General features: G+C 37.7%; 2 protein-coding genes across 10 annotated transcripts; one reads left to right on the forward strand and one right to left on the reverse strand.

The window, feature by feature from the left end:
* Window positions 1-377: 377 nt before the first annotated feature.
* On the reverse strand, window positions 378-11,801 carry rap1gapl (RAP1 GTPase activating protein-like). Of its 3 annotated transcripts, XM_055047706.1 has the most exons (20): window positions 11,756-11,801; window positions 7,986-8,081; window positions 7,825-7,857; window positions 7,611-7,704; window positions 7,409-7,444; window positions 7,266-7,313; window positions 6,914-7,111; window positions 6,722-6,819; window positions 6,273-6,351; window positions 5,885-5,938; window positions 5,629-5,712; window positions 5,416-5,516; window positions 4,263-4,392; window positions 4,009-4,170; window positions 3,480-3,551; window positions 2,449-2,535; window positions 2,177-2,332; window positions 1,138-1,221; window positions 1,033-1,052; window positions 378-956 (listed from the first exon to the last, which is right to left on the reverse strand). In XM_055047706.1, the coding sequence occupies exons 2-20, from the start codon at window positions 8,054-8,056 to the stop codon at window positions 899-901; spliced, it is 1,665 nt and encodes a 554-aa protein (XP_054903681.1). In that variant the 5' UTR covers window positions 8,057-8,081; window positions 11,756-11,801; the 3' UTR covers window positions 378-898. The 3 variants fall into 3 exon arrangements, with proteins under 3 accessions (XP_054903681.1, XP_054903682.1, XP_054903683.1); XM_055047707.1 differs by lacking the exon at window positions 11,756-11,801 and having other exon boundaries at window positions 6,914-7,105; window positions 7,986-8,491; XM_055047708.1 differs by lacking the exons at window positions 378-956; window positions 1,033-1,052; window positions 1,138-1,221; window positions 11,756-11,801 and having other exon boundaries at window positions 2,183-2,364; window positions 7,986-8,491.
* Window positions 9,796-19,186, forward strand: casp2 (caspase 2, apoptosis-related cysteine peptidase). 7 transcript variants are annotated; one of them, XM_055047714.1, is made up of 13 exons: window positions 9,796-9,913; window positions 11,113-11,270; window positions 11,770-11,940; window positions 12,016-12,084; window positions 12,236-12,385; window positions 12,567-12,627; window positions 13,076-13,170; window positions 14,326-14,508; window positions 14,874-15,002; window positions 15,100-15,190; window positions 16,292-16,492; window positions 16,943-17,052; window positions 17,143-19,186. In XM_055047714.1, exons 2-13 carry the CDS (start codon window positions 11,199-11,201, stop codon window positions 17,275-17,277), a joined length of 1,467 nt encoding a protein of 488 aa, XP_054903689.1. In that variant the 5' UTR covers window positions 9,796-9,913; window positions 11,113-11,198; the 3' UTR covers window positions 17,278-19,186. The 7 variants fall into 7 exon arrangements, with proteins under 7 accessions (XP_054903689.1, XP_054903684.1, XP_054903686.1 ...); XM_055047709.1 differs by having other exon boundaries at window positions 11,113-11,266; XM_055047711.1 differs by having other exon boundaries at window positions 11,113-11,266; window positions 16,292-16,480.
* The last annotated feature ends 563 nt before the right edge of the window (window positions 19,187-19,749 follow it).

The raw sequence follows: 19,749 nt of genomic DNA on the forward strand, positions 1-19,749 counted from the left end.
ATTTTTGTTTCTGTGCGTTTAAAGTTTACTGTTTTAATTCCAAATGGTAAAGATTTACTTCCTTGTTACTGTGTTAATGCTTTAATTTATAGAGACACTAGTGTACATTCAACTGATATAGGTCCATTCTTCTCTTAATATATTTAGTCAATCATACTTGATTCTTTCTTTCCCTCTCACTTTCTTTATTATAAGCAAGGACTGCCACCTACTGGCAAAAATCCGTTTTTAAAAACTAGAATTTTCTTTTGTGATATTTGTAAATGCTTATTTGCTGAAATGCTACACACAAAAAGACAACATTACAAGCAAAATTACCAGTTAGTTTGTAGTAAGTTGAAATATCAAAAAATCTTCAACATTTGTAACCATTGTCACTTTATTTAATTTCAAACTCAAACAGTTCTAAACCTTTTTTCTGTTCTACATGCCAAACAAAAACACCCAAACTCATAAGTTTTTGCTTCATTCAAAACATGCTTTATGAGTCATTTTTGATCTACATTTGTTCATATGTTGATACTAAATGTAATCTTTAAAGTAGTGTAATATGGGCATCATAAATAACATAATAGACAGTTTATTTTTACTATCAGATCAATCTTTAAAGCTGTATGTTTTTAATTAATTACTCTCTATTGTATCAGTATAAATGAATCACCAAAGTCAAACTAAATGTTAGCTGTTAAAATAATCATGATCTTTTTTCTCAATAATTTACATTTTAAATGTTCTCATTAATCTGAAATGTGTCTATGATTGTATAATAAATATATTTTCTACAAAATCTATTTACTTTTAAATTCTCTTTACAAACAGGTAATTCACAGGTATGACAAAGGTAAAAAGCTCGTCTAAATTACTATATGGATCTAGAATCTCCAATTAAAGGCTTTATTTATGTCTCCTCTTGAGGACTTGCTTGATCTTTGAGTTCAGCTGTTCCAGAGCTGTCACTGGAGAAAAGAAACAGTTTCATATTTTCATCTCAGGGCACAAAGTCAGAAAACCTGCCTGACTGTTTTGCCTTACCTCTCTGCATCTTTGTCCACCTGCAAAGGAAGAAAACACTTCAGTCTTTTTCTATTAAAAATAATAATCATCCAGTCTAATTAAGTGCTCTAAAAATATTGTTACCTTTGGCTTTTGTGATGAATTTCCAGTGTTCTTCCTGGGAACACCCAGAGTCTCAAATGAATGGCTTCGCACTCTGATGGCTCGCTAATGAAACAATGATTTTGGAGAAGAAAATGATCAAATACTCAGTTCAGGGCTTTCGAGATGAGGTTTGGATAAACAAATATTTGCAGTTAATATTTTATCTGCAGAACATAACTCACTTGGTATAAAACCAGATTAAGTTCCCCCATGGGGTGAAGACCAAAGTGTACTTTTATCTTCTTAAACATATTTACTATTTTATGAGCCTATAAACTTGTCACATTCATCTGTGTCAGCTGTTATTGAAATAAACTGATTGTTTACATGGAAAATGGAAGTAGAAGGTAGTGCATCCTAATCCTCCTGTACAGAAGCATTTTAAGTGAGATTTACTGCTGTGGTGAACATGGAAGTATGACACTGAACCTTTTACTTCCAAAAATTTTTTTTTTCCTTCAGACCCCTTCAGAATATGCTCTGGATATTCAGATTAATCCAAAAATAACCCCGTATTTGACACAAAATGTAAAAGTCTCAGTAATAGTTTGTTTACAATCTGTTTTCTCTCTTGTCTGCAGAAAGTGTCTCAGAAAAAGATTTTATTAAGCAATGAGAAAATCAATAAAATAGCAATAAATCACTATACTGTTTTTGCTTTCTTACTGTCATTTACTTCATAAGTTTGAAAGTTATTCTCACTGGAAATGTTTTGCATGTCTGACCCATAGTATGTTTCACACTGGATAATCACTCTAGCCTCCATTTCCTAGATGAATATTATATAAATAATACTTTTGTATTATGTTCTGCTCAATGCAAAATAATCTGTCATGGAGTTATTTAGGATTATGGAAGTCTTGATTTGTCAGACAAGCAGTTTTTTATTTATAAAAAAATGTGCCTACTTCTGATTGGATATTGTTGATAACCTTTGAATATGTCCTCACTTTAAAAGTCCAGAATTGCTCTTCTTAGTAAATGATGTGATTAGTTTCTTTGCAGTGCCAGTATTCACCTTAAAATTTTCAATAAAGCCTCCACTTCCTTCAGATGGGCCTCTTGTGCTCTCAGAAGGTGGGGCGGCAGTGACTGATGGATCTCCCATCATGCAGCGAGAACGGCTCAGGAGTTCATTATGCAAGCTCTCCAGGAGTGCTGAGCGCGTACGCAGCTTAACATGAGAGGAGCAGTCGCCAGAAAATACTTTTATAAGAGGAAAACAAATTGCAGAACAGGTCTGGGTGTTATTACAGAGTACTAATGAAAACACTTTTTTTCTCATGCTACCTCCAGTCTGCTGAACTGTTCCGCCTTATAGCAGGCAATCTCTGCATTGACGAGCTTGGTGAGAAGAAATTCCCTCAGCTGTGAACGCTTAAAAACAAGAAAGGGAGAACAATTTATCATAGTATCACAGTTCAGGTTTATAGGAAGGCTTTCATGCATAAATCATATGCAGAAAAGATCCAATAAAGTTAAATCTTAACAGGCTGACAGTTAAATTGAGACCATAAAAAAACTAAAAACCACCTCTTATATCTTTATTTTCTTTTGACATAATGTTTTAAAATGATGTGAAACAGAATGGCTCTTGATAAATGAATGTAATAATGTAATGCTAATAAAACTGTTTAAAAAGAGGCCAATCCAAACCTCAAACAACAATATTAGTAAGTGTTTTCTACACATTTTCTACACATTTATTTGATATTTGGCTGATTTTTCTTTTCTTTTTGTCCAGTACTTGTAGCAGTCTGTTAGAGCTTGTGGTGCAGTGCTTATAAAATGAGACAATTGAACAAGAGGAAGAAAAATGGACAGGTGTGAGGCCTAAAACAGTCATCAACAGTGTCTGAATGTGATAACTTCAAGAAAAAGAAAGATCTTTTGGAAAAACTTTACACAGAACTTAGGAATCGACTGAGAAATGGCAACAAATCAGATCCTTGTAACAAACTGTCAGTATAATTATGCTTAAATATTCAATTTACAAATGTTTCTCTCCTCAATTATAATATATGTGTTGATGTTATGGGCTTTTCTTTTGTTCAAAGAAAAGTTTGAACAAAACAAAGCTTTTTATTTCTTTTTCCACGTTGGACTGCTGTACTCCAAATGATGAAAGGCAGCCAACACCCAAAGAAAAACGTTAACAAACTTTTGAGAACTATTGACCAAAACCACTTCAAAAATAAGAGGACAGTCTAATCCAGCAGATGATCAGCCAGCTGGTATGTACATCTGTACCTGAAACACCAAACTTCAAGAAACAAAAATCCTAAAAAATTCAATAAAACAGTGAAAATGAAGTGTCTTACATCTGTGAAAAGTGGAGGATCTGGGATAACGGGACCAAAAGGCGGAACGTCTTCTCTGGCTGTAACAGACACCTGGGAAGTACAGGACAGGATTTATATCTTCAAGATCCTTCATTTAAATCATCATTAGGTCATTGAAATACTCTGAACAGCAGAAAAATATTCATTTTCATCTACAGTAACTAGAACAAATATCGCTTTCTCTAATGATTCCATCAACTAAGGTTAAACTTTCCTTCTGTCTTCTAAAATTGTTTACTTCCCCTTTTCATTGGACACAGTCACTGAACGCTATGCATTATTGGGAAGAAGAAACATGAAAAATTTCTCTGATAGAGAAAATAGAGAAGCTGTGGAAAGTTAAAGCCACAATTCTCCCACAAGTCATTGGTGAACTCTGAAACCATTTTTTAACTATAGACAAAACGGTAGGAAATAAGGATGAAAAAGACCATATTAGACCTCACTGTCCAAAATGTCGATCACTTTATGTGGACAAATAATTAAGCTGAAACTGGTTCACACTCACCTGGTAAGCAGCTCCGCCCTCCTGCTCCTCCTTCTGAACCCTCCGCACCACCACAAAGCAGTGCAGGAAGTGAGACTTGATGACATCACACAAAAAGGGGGTCTGTCCCTCCTGGTACACCAACGCTACAATGTCATTACCAATGTGTCTTTTTCTCTGTAACTAAGAAAGACAGAAAAAGAGCTCTGGAAACTTTTTGTCTTCCAATAAAATTGTCTGGAGATAATTTGGGCCAAAAAGATATGAGGTAAGACCTGCTGAGGGTCAGCTTCTGTGTAAGGCAGCTTGGTTGCAACATGGAACATGATTTCTCTGCCATTAAAGGAAGTGAAGACTGCTTCATTTCCTGTCTGGCCGTGACACACATCCAGTCCTCCTCTGAAGCTAAAAAAGACAAATAAATCACACTGTAAGACCAAAATTGTTTTTGCAAAACTACACTTTTGTGACTAATTGTTTTTGTGATTGTTCGTAATTCGTAACAAAATCTAAATGTTAAAAGCTGGGTGCAGACTCCAACTACTGTGCAGTTGCATCCAAAGAATTCGAACAAGTTCATTTATTTCAATGGTTCAATTTAAAAGGAAACTGATATCAATTCAAGGTGGTATGTTTAAAAATAAGTGGTTGGTGCCAAATTCAACTTCTTAAGTTGAACAACTTAAGAAGTTTAACTTCTTAGAAAATAGGAAAATTGATTTTAAGACAGAAATGTTTTTTTATGATCTGTAAAATCATCTGGAGGACATGCAGCCTTGAAAAATGACAAAAGCTAAAAGCATTCTTAAGAAAGATTGTTGTTCAGAGAGTGATGTATCCAAGTGTACCAATTAAAAGGTGAGTGGAAGTGAAAACTATGGTCAGAGGAGACACACGAGTGAAATAGAAATCCACAAGCTTGACATGATTGTGAAGGCATTTCCATGCTACAGACTCTACAGCATGGAAAACATAATTATCTAAGAAGACATTCAATTAGGTATGATTTTTACTGCTGAACTTGAATTATCCCCTAAATTATTTTGTTTTGCCCCAAACCACAATTCAAGAATGTTTCTAACTTAACCTGGAAACACTGATGATTTATCCAGATGACTTTGTTCTTCGTGGCTGAAGCTTAGACACCCATATTCTCTTTGATGATGAATTTAGTGAATCAGACCTTATAATAAGACTAACATTTAAACTCTTCCTCTGTTTAGCAAGAAATGCAGTATTGACTCACACCTGATAGGAAACTTGATTGTACGATGAGTGTGTACAAATCTACAGTCTCAGGAGAGACTTTTTAGTCTCTTAGACTAAAAAGAGTGTTGACAGCATTTCCTCTTGGACTACATACAAACAATGCTTACCTAATGGAAATGCATAAAATCATGTTTTAAATTGTTTTCAAATGAACTTTACCCCGTGAATCCCTGCAGCTGAATTGTGTCTCCCAGAATTGACAGGAACTCCCTGAACTTCTCACTCTCCTTGTTGTTACTCAGTATGTCCTCTTCTGTGAACTACAGAGACACAAAGCAGGTAAGTGAGAGGAAGGACATGTGATACTGTTTCACATTTTAGCTGTTTCTGCTTTCTCTTGTTTGTTTTTTTTTTTTTTTAAGGTAACATTACCTGCCCTTCCTTTTGATACAAAACACCAAACTTGAAATTAGAAGACACTCTGTGCTCATCAAATGCTGTTATTAGGTCTGGAGCCTGAAGGATGAAGGAGGTCAAAGTCAAGCTGCCTGTCTTTATAGACAGAGACTATTTCTAAGTTTCACTTGGAAAAGTACATTTATAAAATGAAGTCGGCCTTTGTTATTATTAACAGGTCATATTAAAATCATCTGTCATATCGCTACGTGTGATCAAACCGGAGGATTACCTTGAGGTAGCTGACCACGTCAAACTTGGAAACCGTCACTTTATCAGACAGCCTCTGTAAAGAATATAAATGTAAATAATCTAAATATGTACCGTTTCTGCTGTTCTAAGTGAGTTATCATTTGGCATATTGATTTTCAACCTTCACACTCAATGTTGATATTCAGTGTGAATATCGACACCGAATATCAACTGTTATACATCTATTACATTGATAACAGATAAAATGACCTTTTTAAATTAAGTTTGATTAATTTCTATGAATAAAGAAAGCTAACGGTACAAATATAATGTCTGAGATAAGATGAGAGCTTTTATTTGTAATGCATGCTGCTACTTTAATAAACTTTTTGTACTGTAAATAATAAAAATATCTTAATTCACTGTACCTTTGCTAACTCTACAACAGATGGCATGTTGGTAAAAAGGGACAAAGAGAAAGTGCCATGCAGGGAGCACTCTTTCATCCTGGGTAAGAAAAAAACAACAACATTGGTTTTATGCAGGCTTTTTGTGTAGAGTTGCTCATATTTAACACCACAAATAGACATTTTTAAAAATAACTTAACATCTTCACACTAATCAAGATCAGAGTAAATCATATATTACCAAAAGTACTGTGTCAGGCTTTCAAATTATTGAAAATGTATAATTTTTAATTTTGTTTTAGATGCTACAATGACAACAAAGAAACTTCAAATGTGAAACTGTCTGTCAGAAACCTAAAGCCTGGCTAAAATGTGTCATCAACTAGACAATAATCCACAACGCAATACATTCATAACAGATCAAATAACCTTTATAAACAAATAAAACTTTTCAATAGACTAAAATTGACCTTAGAATCACCCGTAGTTTGTTCTCCTCCTCCTCCAAACATACAGAGAGAACCAGAGGCCCCAGTGATGGATCCATGGCGATGAATGAATGGTGATACTGTTGGGGGGACAAAGGTTGCTTGCTAAACATGAAAATCAATCTTCCAGCCGTACCGTATTAAAGTTTGACCTTAAAGCAAGGCCTTACTCACTCGAGAGCGGAAATACTCATGGTAGATTTTGGCCTCTCCATCCCTCTCCATGATGTCGTAGCTCTCCGGATCAAGGCCGTGGTGGGAGGAGGTGGGACTCACATCTCTGAGCTTCTCGAGCGGCGGGTCGATCCAGTAGCCTCCCAGTTTGGAAGGAAGAATGAGAGGCAGATCTGCACCTATGTTCAAAAGCTGAGACTAAAACGCACACAAAAGAAGTTCTGAATAAGGTGGAAAATGAGTGTTATGGGGTAAACATATCATAGTGATTATGAAGCACTAGTATCAACACACACATACTGCCATGCAGGGACAGTCAGCTGAGTTATTCTCAACTGTCATGATGACTTACCTTTAGAGGAAGTGGGAATTCACATCGCTGCTCATCGATCCTGCTGCCCTGATGGACAAGAGCACTGATGATAACAAAGCTCCTCTGTTCAGACATCAGCTGATACACACTCACTGTATAAGATCAATCACACTGAAACTCACCTGCAGCTTTGCAATGATTTCAAACAGTTCTGCGTCCTGCACACACATGCATTCAAAGAGAAAGGGAAGGAGAAACATGGAGGGGGAACAGGAACATGATTAATGCATTAAAACACATAACTATGACTTCTCCTGCATGCACAAATGAAATTCTTACTCATGTTTTACCAGAAACAAAGAGAGAACATTAAAGGGAAATCACCCTTTGGTTGTTGCTGGTGGAAAGAAAAGACTTGCTGCCAGCAGTGGTTGGAGAGTCCAGAGCCTCCAGAATGTTGTCCTCCACAGACTCAGGTCTGAAGCAACAGGTTGATTTATTCAACAAGTGTGCACAGTTTGTCAACCTCTACTCCAGCTCAACCAGGACACAATGAAGTTAAAATGCTGCTGGTAAAGAAAAAAAAAAAATGCCTCACCTTGTCTCATCCCCACAGGCGAATCTGTCCACACTTTAACAAGAAACTTAGATGGTTAATTTACTTGTTCAAAAAAACAAAAAAAAACAAATTTAAATTAAAAGCAATTGACTGACTTTTTTGAGAAAAAAAAAAAAGTCCAAACATGAGCCTATACTCACCCGCCATATGCCCCAAAAGTGAAACTTCTCTTTCTGGAGAAGGACATGTCATTCCTCTTTTCTCTCTCCATGGCTTTAGTGTCACCATGAATGTTTCTACATGCCAGTTTGGAACCGAGTCAATCAGGGCTGCCTAAGCTTGAATTAATTCACTCTATCATTCTGTCTCTCCTCCTCCTGTTTCTGCTCCCCCCCTGCCACTCACTCATTTAAGCTTCCCTTTCCTCCCTCCGTCCTGTTGTCAGACAAACAAGCAGCGTTAACCCGCTCATGGTCACACGTGCAGCCTCGCTCAAGCCGCCTCAGTCATGCAGCGTCTTTACGCCACTGATCCCACATGAACACGAATGTGGTGGTTTATTGCAGGTGGACTCTGCTTAAAGATAGACCTGCAAATAAATAAAGAAATGAGTGACACTTTTTTTTTCTTTCCCTCCTGGACCCGTTACCCTTTGAGTCAGTGAGAATCATCAATTATTGACAGTGCACACAGCGAGGGCGAGGAGGTAGACAGCAGGGGAGGGAGAGGTGGAGAGCGCAGCGGAACATCAGAAAGGAAAGGGAGGGAAAGAAACTGAAAGAAAGGAAGATGTAGACAAGGGAGGTGGGACTATTCTAATAACCTTAAAGGAGGGACATGACTGTAAATCATTGTTTCTTTGTGAAAGTTAAAGCATTTTCTAGCAAAGCCTGATCAAGCAAAACTTCAGCAGTAATAAAATGGATAAAGTTTATGTTTGACAGATTTGGCCCCAATAATCCGATATTCAGTCTCTTGTACATTATTCAAATTCCTTAAATCTTTTCACATTTTGCAATCCTGCAGCCACAAACGTCATTGTGTTTAAGTAAGATTTTATGTGACAGATTAACACATATTAGTAAACAAATTAGGGAGCATAGGGGAAAACCCGATTACAGATTTTGTTTTCTGACTTTGCCTCTTTTTTTTTTGTCCTACTTAATTTTCTTAATTTTCTCTGGATGAATTTTGGCCCATTCTTCATTTGCTTGTTTTAAACCATAAACAGCCTAATGTCTAATGCTTGATGTTTAAGTTGAGTCTGCAGGCCATTCCAAATCCTGTGTTTTATTTTCAAGATGCTTTTCTTGGTTATTTTGTGATCTCCTGATTCTTTCAGTAATTGGGAAAGCTCCCCACTGATCTCCCATTTTCCCCATTTGCAGATGTTCTTTCTGTGGTTTACTGGAGTCCTGGCCTTTTGTAACCTTTTCAAAATTGATAGACGTCAGTTGTTTTGTTTCTCAGCTGTTCTTGAATCTCTTTAGAAATTAAATGTGCTACCTGTGTACACCTTTGAACCTCCTTTATGTTATGAGACAGATGCTACTTAAGCAATTTATTCAAAATATTGGTGTGACTGCCACTTTGGCCATTTTTCCCATGGGAAAGAAATGATCTCAGCTGGGTTTTCTGTCCAATAAATGTACTAAATAAAATGCAACTCCCACTCCACCAAAAAAAAAAAAAAAGCGAAAGCAACTGTTGCAGAGCTTTTCACTTTTGTAAGTAATAATTTTTATATATTTCAATAATCATCCTTTTTTCCGAAACGGCTCTTTGACATTGTATCACGAAGTAGTCCCTCTCAATTGGTGGCTATTTGTTTACGATTCAAATTCAAAGTTGCTCTTTTTGCTGTAGTTTTACAGCAGGGGGAAACAACCTGTGATTGGCTACTGAAAACGTCACTCGGAATTTAACGCTATCTGATTGGTCAGAATCGCTAAACATTCCCCGCCCTCTCTGTTTTGGCAGCCTTTCACCCCGCGGAAGTTAGTCGGTGGAGCGAGAAAGAGGATGTTAATGAGTGTGGTTAATTTGCATGAGGCTGTGTGAGAGGTGTGCAAGGCTTTTGGCGTTTCTGCCGGACTGTGTGACATTGTGTTGCGTAAACAAAGGAACGGTAAGTTCTTGGTTCCGATTGAAAGGTTTTAAAGAGAATTAAACAAAGCAAAAAGTCGAAGTTAGCTCGTTAGCCTGCTAGCATCCGTGACAGCCTCTATCGCTCAGATTAGCAGCAATGTCCACACTTTTTGAAATGTTATTTTTATTACCACATTTACATGCCTTCTACTTGTACCGTATTGTTTAAAACGTTTAAAACAAACAAATCATTCATGTGGTATTAATTTTTTCGAGACTGAAGTGCATTTTTTTTACATTACTAGTATAAATTGTGTGTTATTAACTGGTTTCATACCTATGTCAAGTTGCGTGATAAAGCTAGAAAATTAGCATCACGAGAGGGAATGTATAGTTTATGTACAAGCAGAAACAAGAAGCAGTTTGTCAGCAGAAGTGTGGATGGATTCTCATGGATGTTCTGTTAGCTTGGTGCCTACAAAGCCAAATAACATGTTTTAAGTTCTGTACCATGCAATATCTGCATAGAATAATGCAACAGAAAGGAAGGATTTTAGCTTAAAAGGATGTGCTTAATATTGGGCATTAAAAAAATACAGATCTTTTTCTCCTAGAGATGAATCAGAAAATCAAATCAAAATAACTTCACTGTATATATATGTAAAGAAGATGGTAATCAAACATTATCCTATTTTTTTGTTGTTTTTTATGTATATTTTAATGTAAATGGTAGAAAAAAAAACAGTTTTGACTCCTCACAGCTATTACTCAATAGATGAATCCTTCTAAATGAAGTGCAGTTATTTTACATTTTGTCCTTACTTTTTTTTTTTTGTTTTTTTTAGATAAAACTTTCTAAATTCATACTCATCCTTTAATTTCAAACCACTTCCATCCAACCTAGAAGATTATTATGAACTAGGTACATTGTCAATGCAGTTCTGAGCTTTACTAAGTCATGATATTTTAATTTTGTTGGTTGGATGGCAATAATCTGACTCATTCATAACTTGCATAGCTTTCTTCAGAAGAATGTTGATAGGCTTTTAATTGGTTTTGTAACAGTTTCCCCAGATCTTTACATAGTAGTTAATATATGGAAGGATCAAACAAGATTCAAACATGCTCATTTTTTTATCGTTTTTGAAGCTCTTGACAATTAGTATTTTGTGGCAGCAGTCGCAAAAGTGACTCTTTGAACTGAAACAAGTAAAACGGTACTCCCCCTTTATTTTGCAGGACAATGTTGGAGTGCGGCATGCTGGAGCGGGACAAAAAGGCTCTCCAGAGAAACTCGGCTGTTCTGTGCAAACAGCTGGTCGTGGATGAGCTGTTCATCCAGTTACTGCAAGCTGATGGCATCCTTACCGAGAACATGGCAGAAACCATTATGGTGTGTGAGTACAGATATGCAGCACATTAAACAGTCAATAAAAAGCCGGCTGGCACGTTGAAAAACAGCAGCGAGCCTTACAGTGTGAAGATTTTTTTTTTATGAGCCTTTGTGTTGGTCTGTTAGAACAGCTGCCTCTTTCGGGTACAGATTGATGTGTGGTTAGTACAAAGTATCTTGCCAAACACAGCTTTTTTTCTTTGCATCCTACTACACAACTATTATGTTCATCTGATTCAATTCTCAGGCTCCAATAATTGTATATAAATAAGTAATAAATACATTACATCATTTCTGATTCACATGATAAAAACTAGGACCATAGCTTTAAATACATTTTGACTCCCAAATTGAGGGATAAAGTTTGGATTGCAATTATTGTTGGTTACTATGCAACAACGCACGCTTGCATGTAAAAAATATAATCAGATCAAATAACAACAAAGAGCTAAAGAAGTGAATTTGTGAACACTAATCTCTCTTTCTTACCTCTTTAATCCAAGGCAGGGCAAACGTTTCAGAAACGTAGCTGGGGTTTGTTACTTCTCCTCCCAAAACGAGGACCTGAAGCCTTCCAGAGCTTCTGCTCGGCTCTGAAGGAGACTGAGCAGCAGCACCTCTATGACTTGATAGTACAATCCCCTGACAGGAGCAGCAGAGAGATACACGTGGATGTGAGCTGCAACCTTAACGTACATAAGCTGAAGCATTCATCTTTGCATAGTATTTATGTTGTTTTATGCTTGCAGTGTATTCAGGCTGAGAAAGTGCCAGAAGAAAAGTCACGACGACCAGAGAAGACACAAAATCACGGAGAGGTGAGCAGAGGGCTTGAAATCCATAAATATCACGACTGCAGACTTTTGGTGTTTCCCATAAAGTCAAGCCTTTGTAAGTTGTTTCTATAGCAGCTTAAAATTAGTAGAAATCCCAAAGAATGCAAAATTTTAGTAAAGTGGTCTTTTTCAGTCATCTTTATTAGACAAAGAGGAAAGCAGTGAGGTGAGCAGCACCTCGTCACTCTCAGCCAGGCCCTCTGATAGATGCGGAGCATCCTCAGAGTCGTCCAGAGAGATCAGCCCAGTCAGAGAGGAAAACAGGGACAAAGGAAGGAAAAAGGCAAGAAGAACTTATAATCAGGAAAATGTGGGAGTTATAAATTCCACCTATTGGTTCTCATGTGCAGAGTCAGACAGAATTTGTCAAACAGCTTTCAGGAGAGGCTGAGATCTTGAGTAGGATTATATAGTCACCATTCAAGCTGCTGACATTTAACTTTAATTTAACTTTTTAATTCCAGAGGACTTCTCTCCCATTTCCAACTCAGGAGGAATATGCTGCAAAGAGAGCGAGGACACACAGTGAGTATTTATCGCAGCGTGTCTCGTCTGCATGCAAAGTAAATTAGGTTATTCTGAACCCAGTGTTGTTGTCAGTGTTTGTTTCCTGGGAGACAAGAAGGTGTTGTCCTAACAAAAGGCCTTATCTGTTGTTTTATTTAAAGGAAAATGTTAAATACTTAAACAAGAATGCATTTTGGAACTACTTGCTGAAATAAGTCTTGTTTCAACTTCCTAAAGTTTGTTTAAGTCTTCTAGTATTTGTCTGTATGTGTGAGGTGTGAAAGTCTGGTTCCTCCACCTTGCTGTTGCTACTTTCTGTACCTGCAGACGCCCCACCCTAATAGTGACTCATTCACAAAAATGCTGTATAATTTCAGTTGCAAAAACACTTGCAACTGCTTGAGAGATTTGAATGAGAACCAAAAACCAGTGACAAGCAGAGGTTTTTGTTTTTGATTGTCTGCAGCAGAGTCCATGGAGTTCAGCCTCGACGCCGACAGTCCCATCAACACTCCTGTTCTCCCGTGCACACCTGACTTTTATCTGTCTCACTGCAAGCAGGTACATTACCAACAACCCAACTCAGCAGATCGACAGTATTAATGCTTTTTCATGTTTTTGTTGATGGCCTCCAAATAAGGGAAAGTCATTTTTGGTTTGTCCTGCAACATGTGCAGCAGTAAGTTTCCAGAGGTCATTAAAGGTCAACCAGCTCCTGACACTTACAAAAATCAAACGAAACTGATACCAGTCAACTGTACTAGATTTGTGCTTTTTTTCTTTAGCAGCACAAATGTAGCACCAATTTTGTTTGGGGTGGGTTGTGTGAAGCAGGGTGGGTTGATCTTTCACCAGTGTAAATCCTTAATAGCAAAAGCAGCTCAAACAAAAATTTTAGCAGCTTGTAAATATATCAAAATTAATTGGTATCAATTTTGTTTGATTTTAATGTTTGACCACTGATCATTTCTGGATATCTTTTATTAAAATGTCAAAAATAATAGACACAAACAAAAAAAAATGCTATACAAAGTTGATTGACACCAATTTTGTTTCATTGGTGGATCTTTGATGTTGTAAATGAGTTTGTTGTTAGATGGTGGATTGACCTTTGATGACCTCTGGAAACATGCATTAATACCTTTTAAAATTATAGTGGCACAAATAAAAATAATTGCTGCATAAACATGTGACACCAATTTTGTTTGATTTGAAGAGGTTGGGGCAACACTAATGTATTGGAATTGAATGTCCTTGTTACTACACACAGGAGTTTGTTTTGGATTGAATACAATAATTTTAATAGTTGACTTTTCTTTACTTTAGGAAAGGATTAAAATGAAGTCACAGGGACAAAAAAAACACAAATTTATGTTGATAAATTTCAGCTCAATACACAAGTCACATTCCAGAGACATAGAGCACAAATTTAAGTTAATAAAGTTGTATTTAATTTGATTAAGCTTGTAAGTGAGTTAAAAGTCAGGTATTAAGATAAATTTTAACAATAATGACTGAAGTGGAGAATTGTTTCTAACTTGTACAGGGGAGCAATGTGTCTGAGCTGTGGCTAGACTGATGCAAATTTAATTATCAGTAGAAGAAGAACTGAATAGGAATATATAGTGGCTTTGAAACTTGCATTAATCCTGTTTTAACTTGTAATATATGTTATGTTATTCTGTCATATTAAAAGATTTTCGTTCCCTACTTCAGTCCTACAGAATGAACTCCTCACCCCGAGGCTTTGCCTTGGTCATCAGTAACGTGAGCTTTGACTCCTGCTCTGCTCCTGGTCTTGACCCAAGAAAAGGAGGTGAAGTGGACGATGAAGTCCTCAGAAAGGTTTTCACAGAGCTGGACTACCACGTCAGTGTCCACAGAGACCTCACTGCTCAGGTACATCCACTAATCACTCCAAATTTAACAGAGGAGAAGTTCTTTTCTCATGATAAACTTGAGCAGGAAACGTAAATCTGAGGAGCTTTATGACATCAAATCTGCTTATTGAGCTTGTTAAGGACCTCTTTTTAAGTAACTGGTACAGGGAAGATCATTTAGGGCAACATTTGTTTGCTTATTCTAATTGAACTGTTTTCCATCTGGTGGAAAAACACACTTGACAAAGCAAGCATACTGTTTAATATTTTAATACGTTCTGAGAAAATGTCTCAATTTTTTAAAACAGTTTCTAAAAGAAGTAGAAATAACTTACTTTTGATTTACATGAGTGTTTCAACTACTTGTCTCTTAAATTTGTGCAGGGCATGAGGACATGCATCGAGAACTTCTGCAGGCGGTCCGAACACCAAACAGTGGACAGCTGTGTGGTGTGTTTGCTCTCCCACGGAGTGGAAGGAGCAATTTATGGCATAGATGGACAACTTGTCCAGGTAAATTTGTTTATTTTAAAAATTGAATGTAAGATGATAAAATTGTTTTTTTGTTGTTATTTGTAGCATTTAATGTTTATCACTTGTCTGTGTTCAGCTCGATTGGGTGTTTGAGGCCTTTGACAATGCACACTGTCCTCTGCTTCAAAACAAGCCAAAGATGTTTTTCATTCAGGCCTGCAGAGGAGGTAAGTAATGATAGTACAGATAATATGTTGAGATTTAGTCTAACTTTGACATAATTTAAGGCAGTTTATGGTTAAAAAGACATTAATTAGTCATATGGCAGTCTCTTCCTCCACATGTCCAGATATGATCTACTTTCTCCTTTCTGGCTGATGAAATGATCAGTGTGTTTGGCGTTTTATCATTCATCTTTCTGCTACGTAGCTCCAGCTGTAGATTGTGCCACAAAACCCTATTTGGTTTAAGGGTAAACTAAATAAATGCAACATTTAGTTAGTGGGTTTCTACTGAATTACCTTTCACCAGTGTAAATCCTAAAATACAAGCATCACAGATTTGCTGTATTTTCTGATCTCCAGTTTTCTGTAAAGCTTAGATATGCCATTAGGATTTTTGTCTGTAATAATAGATGATGTAAGAATAGGAGTTAAAGTGGAACTCTACTGGGCCCATTTCAGCTGCTGTTTTGACACCATTTCTCCTAGAAAAGCGATTACCATTTGACATGACTCTGCAATGAGAGATTAGCAGTAGGCTTGCTCGATGGAAAATCAATCCAAAATACTCTCTTTTCATCAAGGACTCAGTAGTGATCACAGAGCGCAGTCCAGAGCCCCTCAAAGTGCTGTGAACACCAAGATAGCAGCTTGTTTTAGTAAGGTGTTTAGATCAGAAGAGATACGTTGTTTGAAGAAATAGTGTTTTGACAGATTTCTTCACCCTTGAGATGTAGGTAAAATGGAAAAGACCTCCCTGTCTGCGGGGTCGAACTTAAAAAGGCTCGATATCATCATGGATGATGTGAAACATGAATAATGGAGATTTTACACCTCACTAGACAGGTGGTTTCTTGTGTCAGTGATGGACATTACGTCATGTTACATCCCTGTTCCAGCCGAGTGCTACTGCCTTAATTTAATCTTAATAATGGAGAACCTGTTCAGTCAGCCTTATGCAATACGTGGCTGGGGTTGTGTCTGTGAAAACATACCAGACAGATCGAGACAAGTCTGATAATGGAAACTCTATCTCCTTCAAAAGTGCCTCAGTTTTATAGTTTGCACAATGTTAAAAGCAACTAAGTGGAGCCTGTTCTGTTTTAGACGAGATGGACTGTGGGGTTGAGCAGCTGGACGGGCCAGGGAGGACGTCTTCACCGAGCTGTGAGCAGCGGGACGCAGGGAGGGAGGCAGAGGGGGACGCAGACCCCAGACAGAGGCGAGACTTGGGGAGGCCCAGGATCAAACTACCTCAGCGCTCAGACATGATCTGTGGCTTTGCGTCTCTCAAAGGTCAGAGAATTTGTAAGTTTATCTTATTTGTCTTACATTTGCATTTATTTATTCATGGGAAAAAAAAAGACTTCTTAATTTGTGAAATTAAGTTCTAACTGTCAGAACTGGTGGTGAGATTTGTAGCTTCACACACATTTTCAGATCTGACCACAACTTCCCCATCATGCTCAGGTCAGGACTTTGAGTCCATCTACCTTTGGAAGAGGACCAGTATCTCCTTCAGCAAAACAACCCCACAGTATGAAGCTGCCACCTGTATGCTTCACAGTTAGGATGGTACAACTGTCCCTGTTTTCCAAATGATGGTGGCCAAACAAATCCTCTCTAGTTTGGTCAGACCACAGGCCATGTCCAAAATTGAACTTCTGCTGCTGATGATTTTAGTTTTCCATGATATTCATTCTTGTGACTTTTATTTGTGTAGTAAGTCTCTGTTGTTTTGATGTCTTCCAACTTAAGGCACAGCAGCAATGCGAAACACCAAGCGAGGGTCCTGGTTTATCCAGGAACTGAACACAGAACTCCGCCTTCATGCCAGAGACAGACATCTTTCAGACATGCTGGTGCAGGTGACAGATACTCTTTTTTATATATATATAAACTCATACTGTTGTTTCCTCATAAAATGCTCACAAAGCCTGTTTTATTTCTATGTCCAGGTAAATGCACGTATCAAGGAGAGGGAAGGTTACGCCCCAGGCACCGCCCACCATCGCTGCAAAGAGATGTCCGAGTTCACCAGCTCACTCTGCAAAGACCTCTATCTTTTCCCCAAGTACCAGCCCCAGTATTGATATGCAGAAACACACTTTAAACAAGCACACACAGATCATTCCTTGAGTTGAAACCTTTCAGTAAAAGCTCAACAGAACTGCCGGTTATCACCTCACATTCCCCCAGTTAAAGCTTCACATCCACTTCTGCTCAAACCAAAACACACATCCACACCTTCCTTATAAACCCTGAAATAAGAAGCAAAATATTTGTGTTTTTGCCGGTTGGATGGTTTAATTGTAAATCATTTTTCAGTCAAGTTGCACAGCATCTCCGAAGTTCCTCAAGTCTCTTTATGAAATCTGTATTTTGTACACAGATATATTTTTGTGGCTTTGTTTTTTTATGAAATCGCTTTTATATGACTTTTTAAACCCGTGCTTTTTATTTTCTTATGTTTGTTATAAGTTGTGAAGACAACTTGTTCTTAGTGTAGTGACAGGCAGAGGGCAGCACCACAGAGATCATTTCATCCCCCATTACAGATCAATAATATTCTCACCCTGTGGTTTTGCAGGCAAATATAAATCAAAAGAGGTTTAAAAAGGAACAGGTTAAAGATGTTATGTCTTTATCCACTCACAGTCTTTCAGTCATTTATTCTTTTTGTTTAGATTTAAATGCTGAGTTGGAACAATGCAGCTTTATAAATGTTTGTCAATATTTTATTCACTTATAATCTTTAAACTTCTCCTGTCTACTACATGGTAATGGGCTGGATTTTGGTGCTACGCTCTTATTTATTCATCTAATTTCTGACCTTTATTTTTATAGTATCTTGCAAAGTTATTCATGCCCTTAAATGTTTCCACATTTTCTCACATTGCAACCATGGATGTCAGTGTATTTTATTGGGATTTTAAATGAAAAAACAACACAAAGTAGGACAAAATTGGAAAGTGGAAAGAAAATGTTTTACAAATAAACGCATGAGAGCGTTGGTAAATTGTCACAGACACTTAATTCGATTCAGGTATGAGCTGTGTCATCTAAATATACTTTAATCTAAATTGTTTTGATGTAGCTCTGGCGTTATGTTACGCCAGAGCTACTGTGTCTTGTTTTTTTTGTTTCTTTTCTGCTCTGTGTTTGGCTTCAGCTTCTCTGTACCTGCAGAGTAGCAACATTCCCACAGCATGATACTACCACCACCATATTCCACCTTATTGATGAAGTCTACACTTAGGCAAACCTATTTTTGTATTCCTTATTGTTTTATAAGCTAACCCTGCTTCAAACGTCTCCAGTGGCCTGCCTGATGTGTTTCTTTGTAATTTTGGAAATTATGCCTCCCACTTTGCAATCAAGCATAGCTTTGCACAAAACTCAGAAGAAATAAACTGATGTTTGCAGTGACAATGTGACAAAATGTAAAAAGATTCAAGGGTTTTAGAGGTATTGATACTTTTGGAAAGCACTATAGTGTTTATTTTGTGAAATTACTATGACTGATACAGTCAGGATAAACAATGTCTTCCATAAACATGAAGCAGTTTCCTTGCAGCAGCCATGTGAGGATTTTCTGTTTGATGAACTCATGACTATGGTAGAAATTTTATGGTAGTTGCCCTCCACACACAGATTAATATCTCCAAAGCCTGAGTGACAATTAAAAGCCCCCAGAGAGGCCTCGATGAGGTGAAGTATGTTCAGTTGCGTCAGTGTTGTTTTGTGGGAAAAGTATTTATCTGAAACGGTTTTGGTTTGTAACTATCTGGTCACGACCGTGCTCCGCCGTGGAGCAGAGACATTCCTTTTTATACTGATATAGTGGAGATATAACATAAAGAGAGAAGCTGGTGTGAAAAGTTTAGTGAAGAGTTTTGAAGGTCAGATTTTATTGTACCTCACTGTGTTAAAGGGGGGCTGAGGAGATGTCTTCACGACCAATGACTGCCAAAAAATAAAAATAAAACTTTGATTTTAAAAGTTTGTTTTGTCTTTTTCTCTGCAAAAATGTGGCAGTTTAACTGGAGAATGTAGTTTCCACCAAAATCTCTCGGTGAACATGCACCCCGGCTGCTCCTGCGTGTGCTCCACTGTATCCGATCCTCCTTGTTGCCGTGTTTGTGCGTGTTGTTGCCTGTGTACAGCCTGTCCTCTCTGATCTCCGGTATAGTATAACTGGCTGCGCACTATTTTGCTGCGCTCAGGTCTCCATGCTGCAAACTGGGATGTAGGAACCTCTCGCTTTGCCCGCCGACACCCGCTGATAATGTTCTTGGTGTATCAGATACGGGCCCAGCCAGCTGTCCACAGTCATTCTCCCCCTGACACACACACATAGTCAGAGTAACACATTTCCTGCTGGCCTCTGATGTAGCTGTGAGATTAAGATGTTATGTGCCTGCGTGTGGACCACAAAGCAGGGCAGAGTTAGGAGGGATCTGTGTGCGTCTTTGTGGCTTTTATAATGGCCGCCTGTCTCATTAGCCCGAGTGGAGCAACCCTCCAACGAAAGAGAGACGCCTACATAAATACTTCCACCATCA

This window comes from Poeciliopsis prolifica, unplaced genomic scaffold (assembly GCF_027474105.1).
Source record: "Poeciliopsis prolifica strain line A6 unplaced genomic scaffold, Auburn_PproV2 SCAFFOLD026, whole genome shotgun sequence".
In the NCBI taxonomy this organism is placed as follows: Eukaryota; Metazoa; Chordata; class Actinopteri; order Cyprinodontiformes; family Poeciliidae; genus Poeciliopsis; species Poeciliopsis prolifica.

What these genes read in the sequence shown, in the direction of transcription:
- rap1gapl (XM_055047706.1), bottom strand. Translation starts at nt 8,056, where the DNA reads ATGGAGAGAGAAAAGAGGAATGACATGTCCTTCTCCAGAAAGAGAAGT. An exon ending in ACGTGGTCAGCTACCTCAAG is followed by an intron (nt 5,713 to 5,884) that starts GTAATCCTCCGG and finishes TTCATCCTTCAG; the next exon opens with GCTCCAGACCTAATAACAGC. An exon ending in CAGAAGCTGACCCTCAGCAG is followed by an intron (nt 4,171 to 4,262) that starts GTCTTACCTCAT and finishes TGTCTTTCTTAG; the next exon opens with TTACAGAGAAAAAGACACAT.
- casp2 (XM_055047709.1), top strand. Translation starts at nt 11,117, where the DNA reads ATGTTGGAGTGCGGCATGCTGGAGCGGGACAAAAAGGCTCTCCAGAGA. An exon ending in ACATGGCAGAAACCATTATG is followed by an intron (nt 11,267 to 11,769) that starts GTGTGTGAGTAC and finishes CTTTAATCCAAG; the next exon opens with GCAGGGCAAACGTTTCAGAA. An exon ending in AAAGAGAGCGAGGACACACA is followed by an intron (nt 12,628 to 13,075) that starts GTGAGTATTTAT and finishes GATTGTCTGCAG; the next exon opens with CAGAGTCCATGGAGTTCAGC.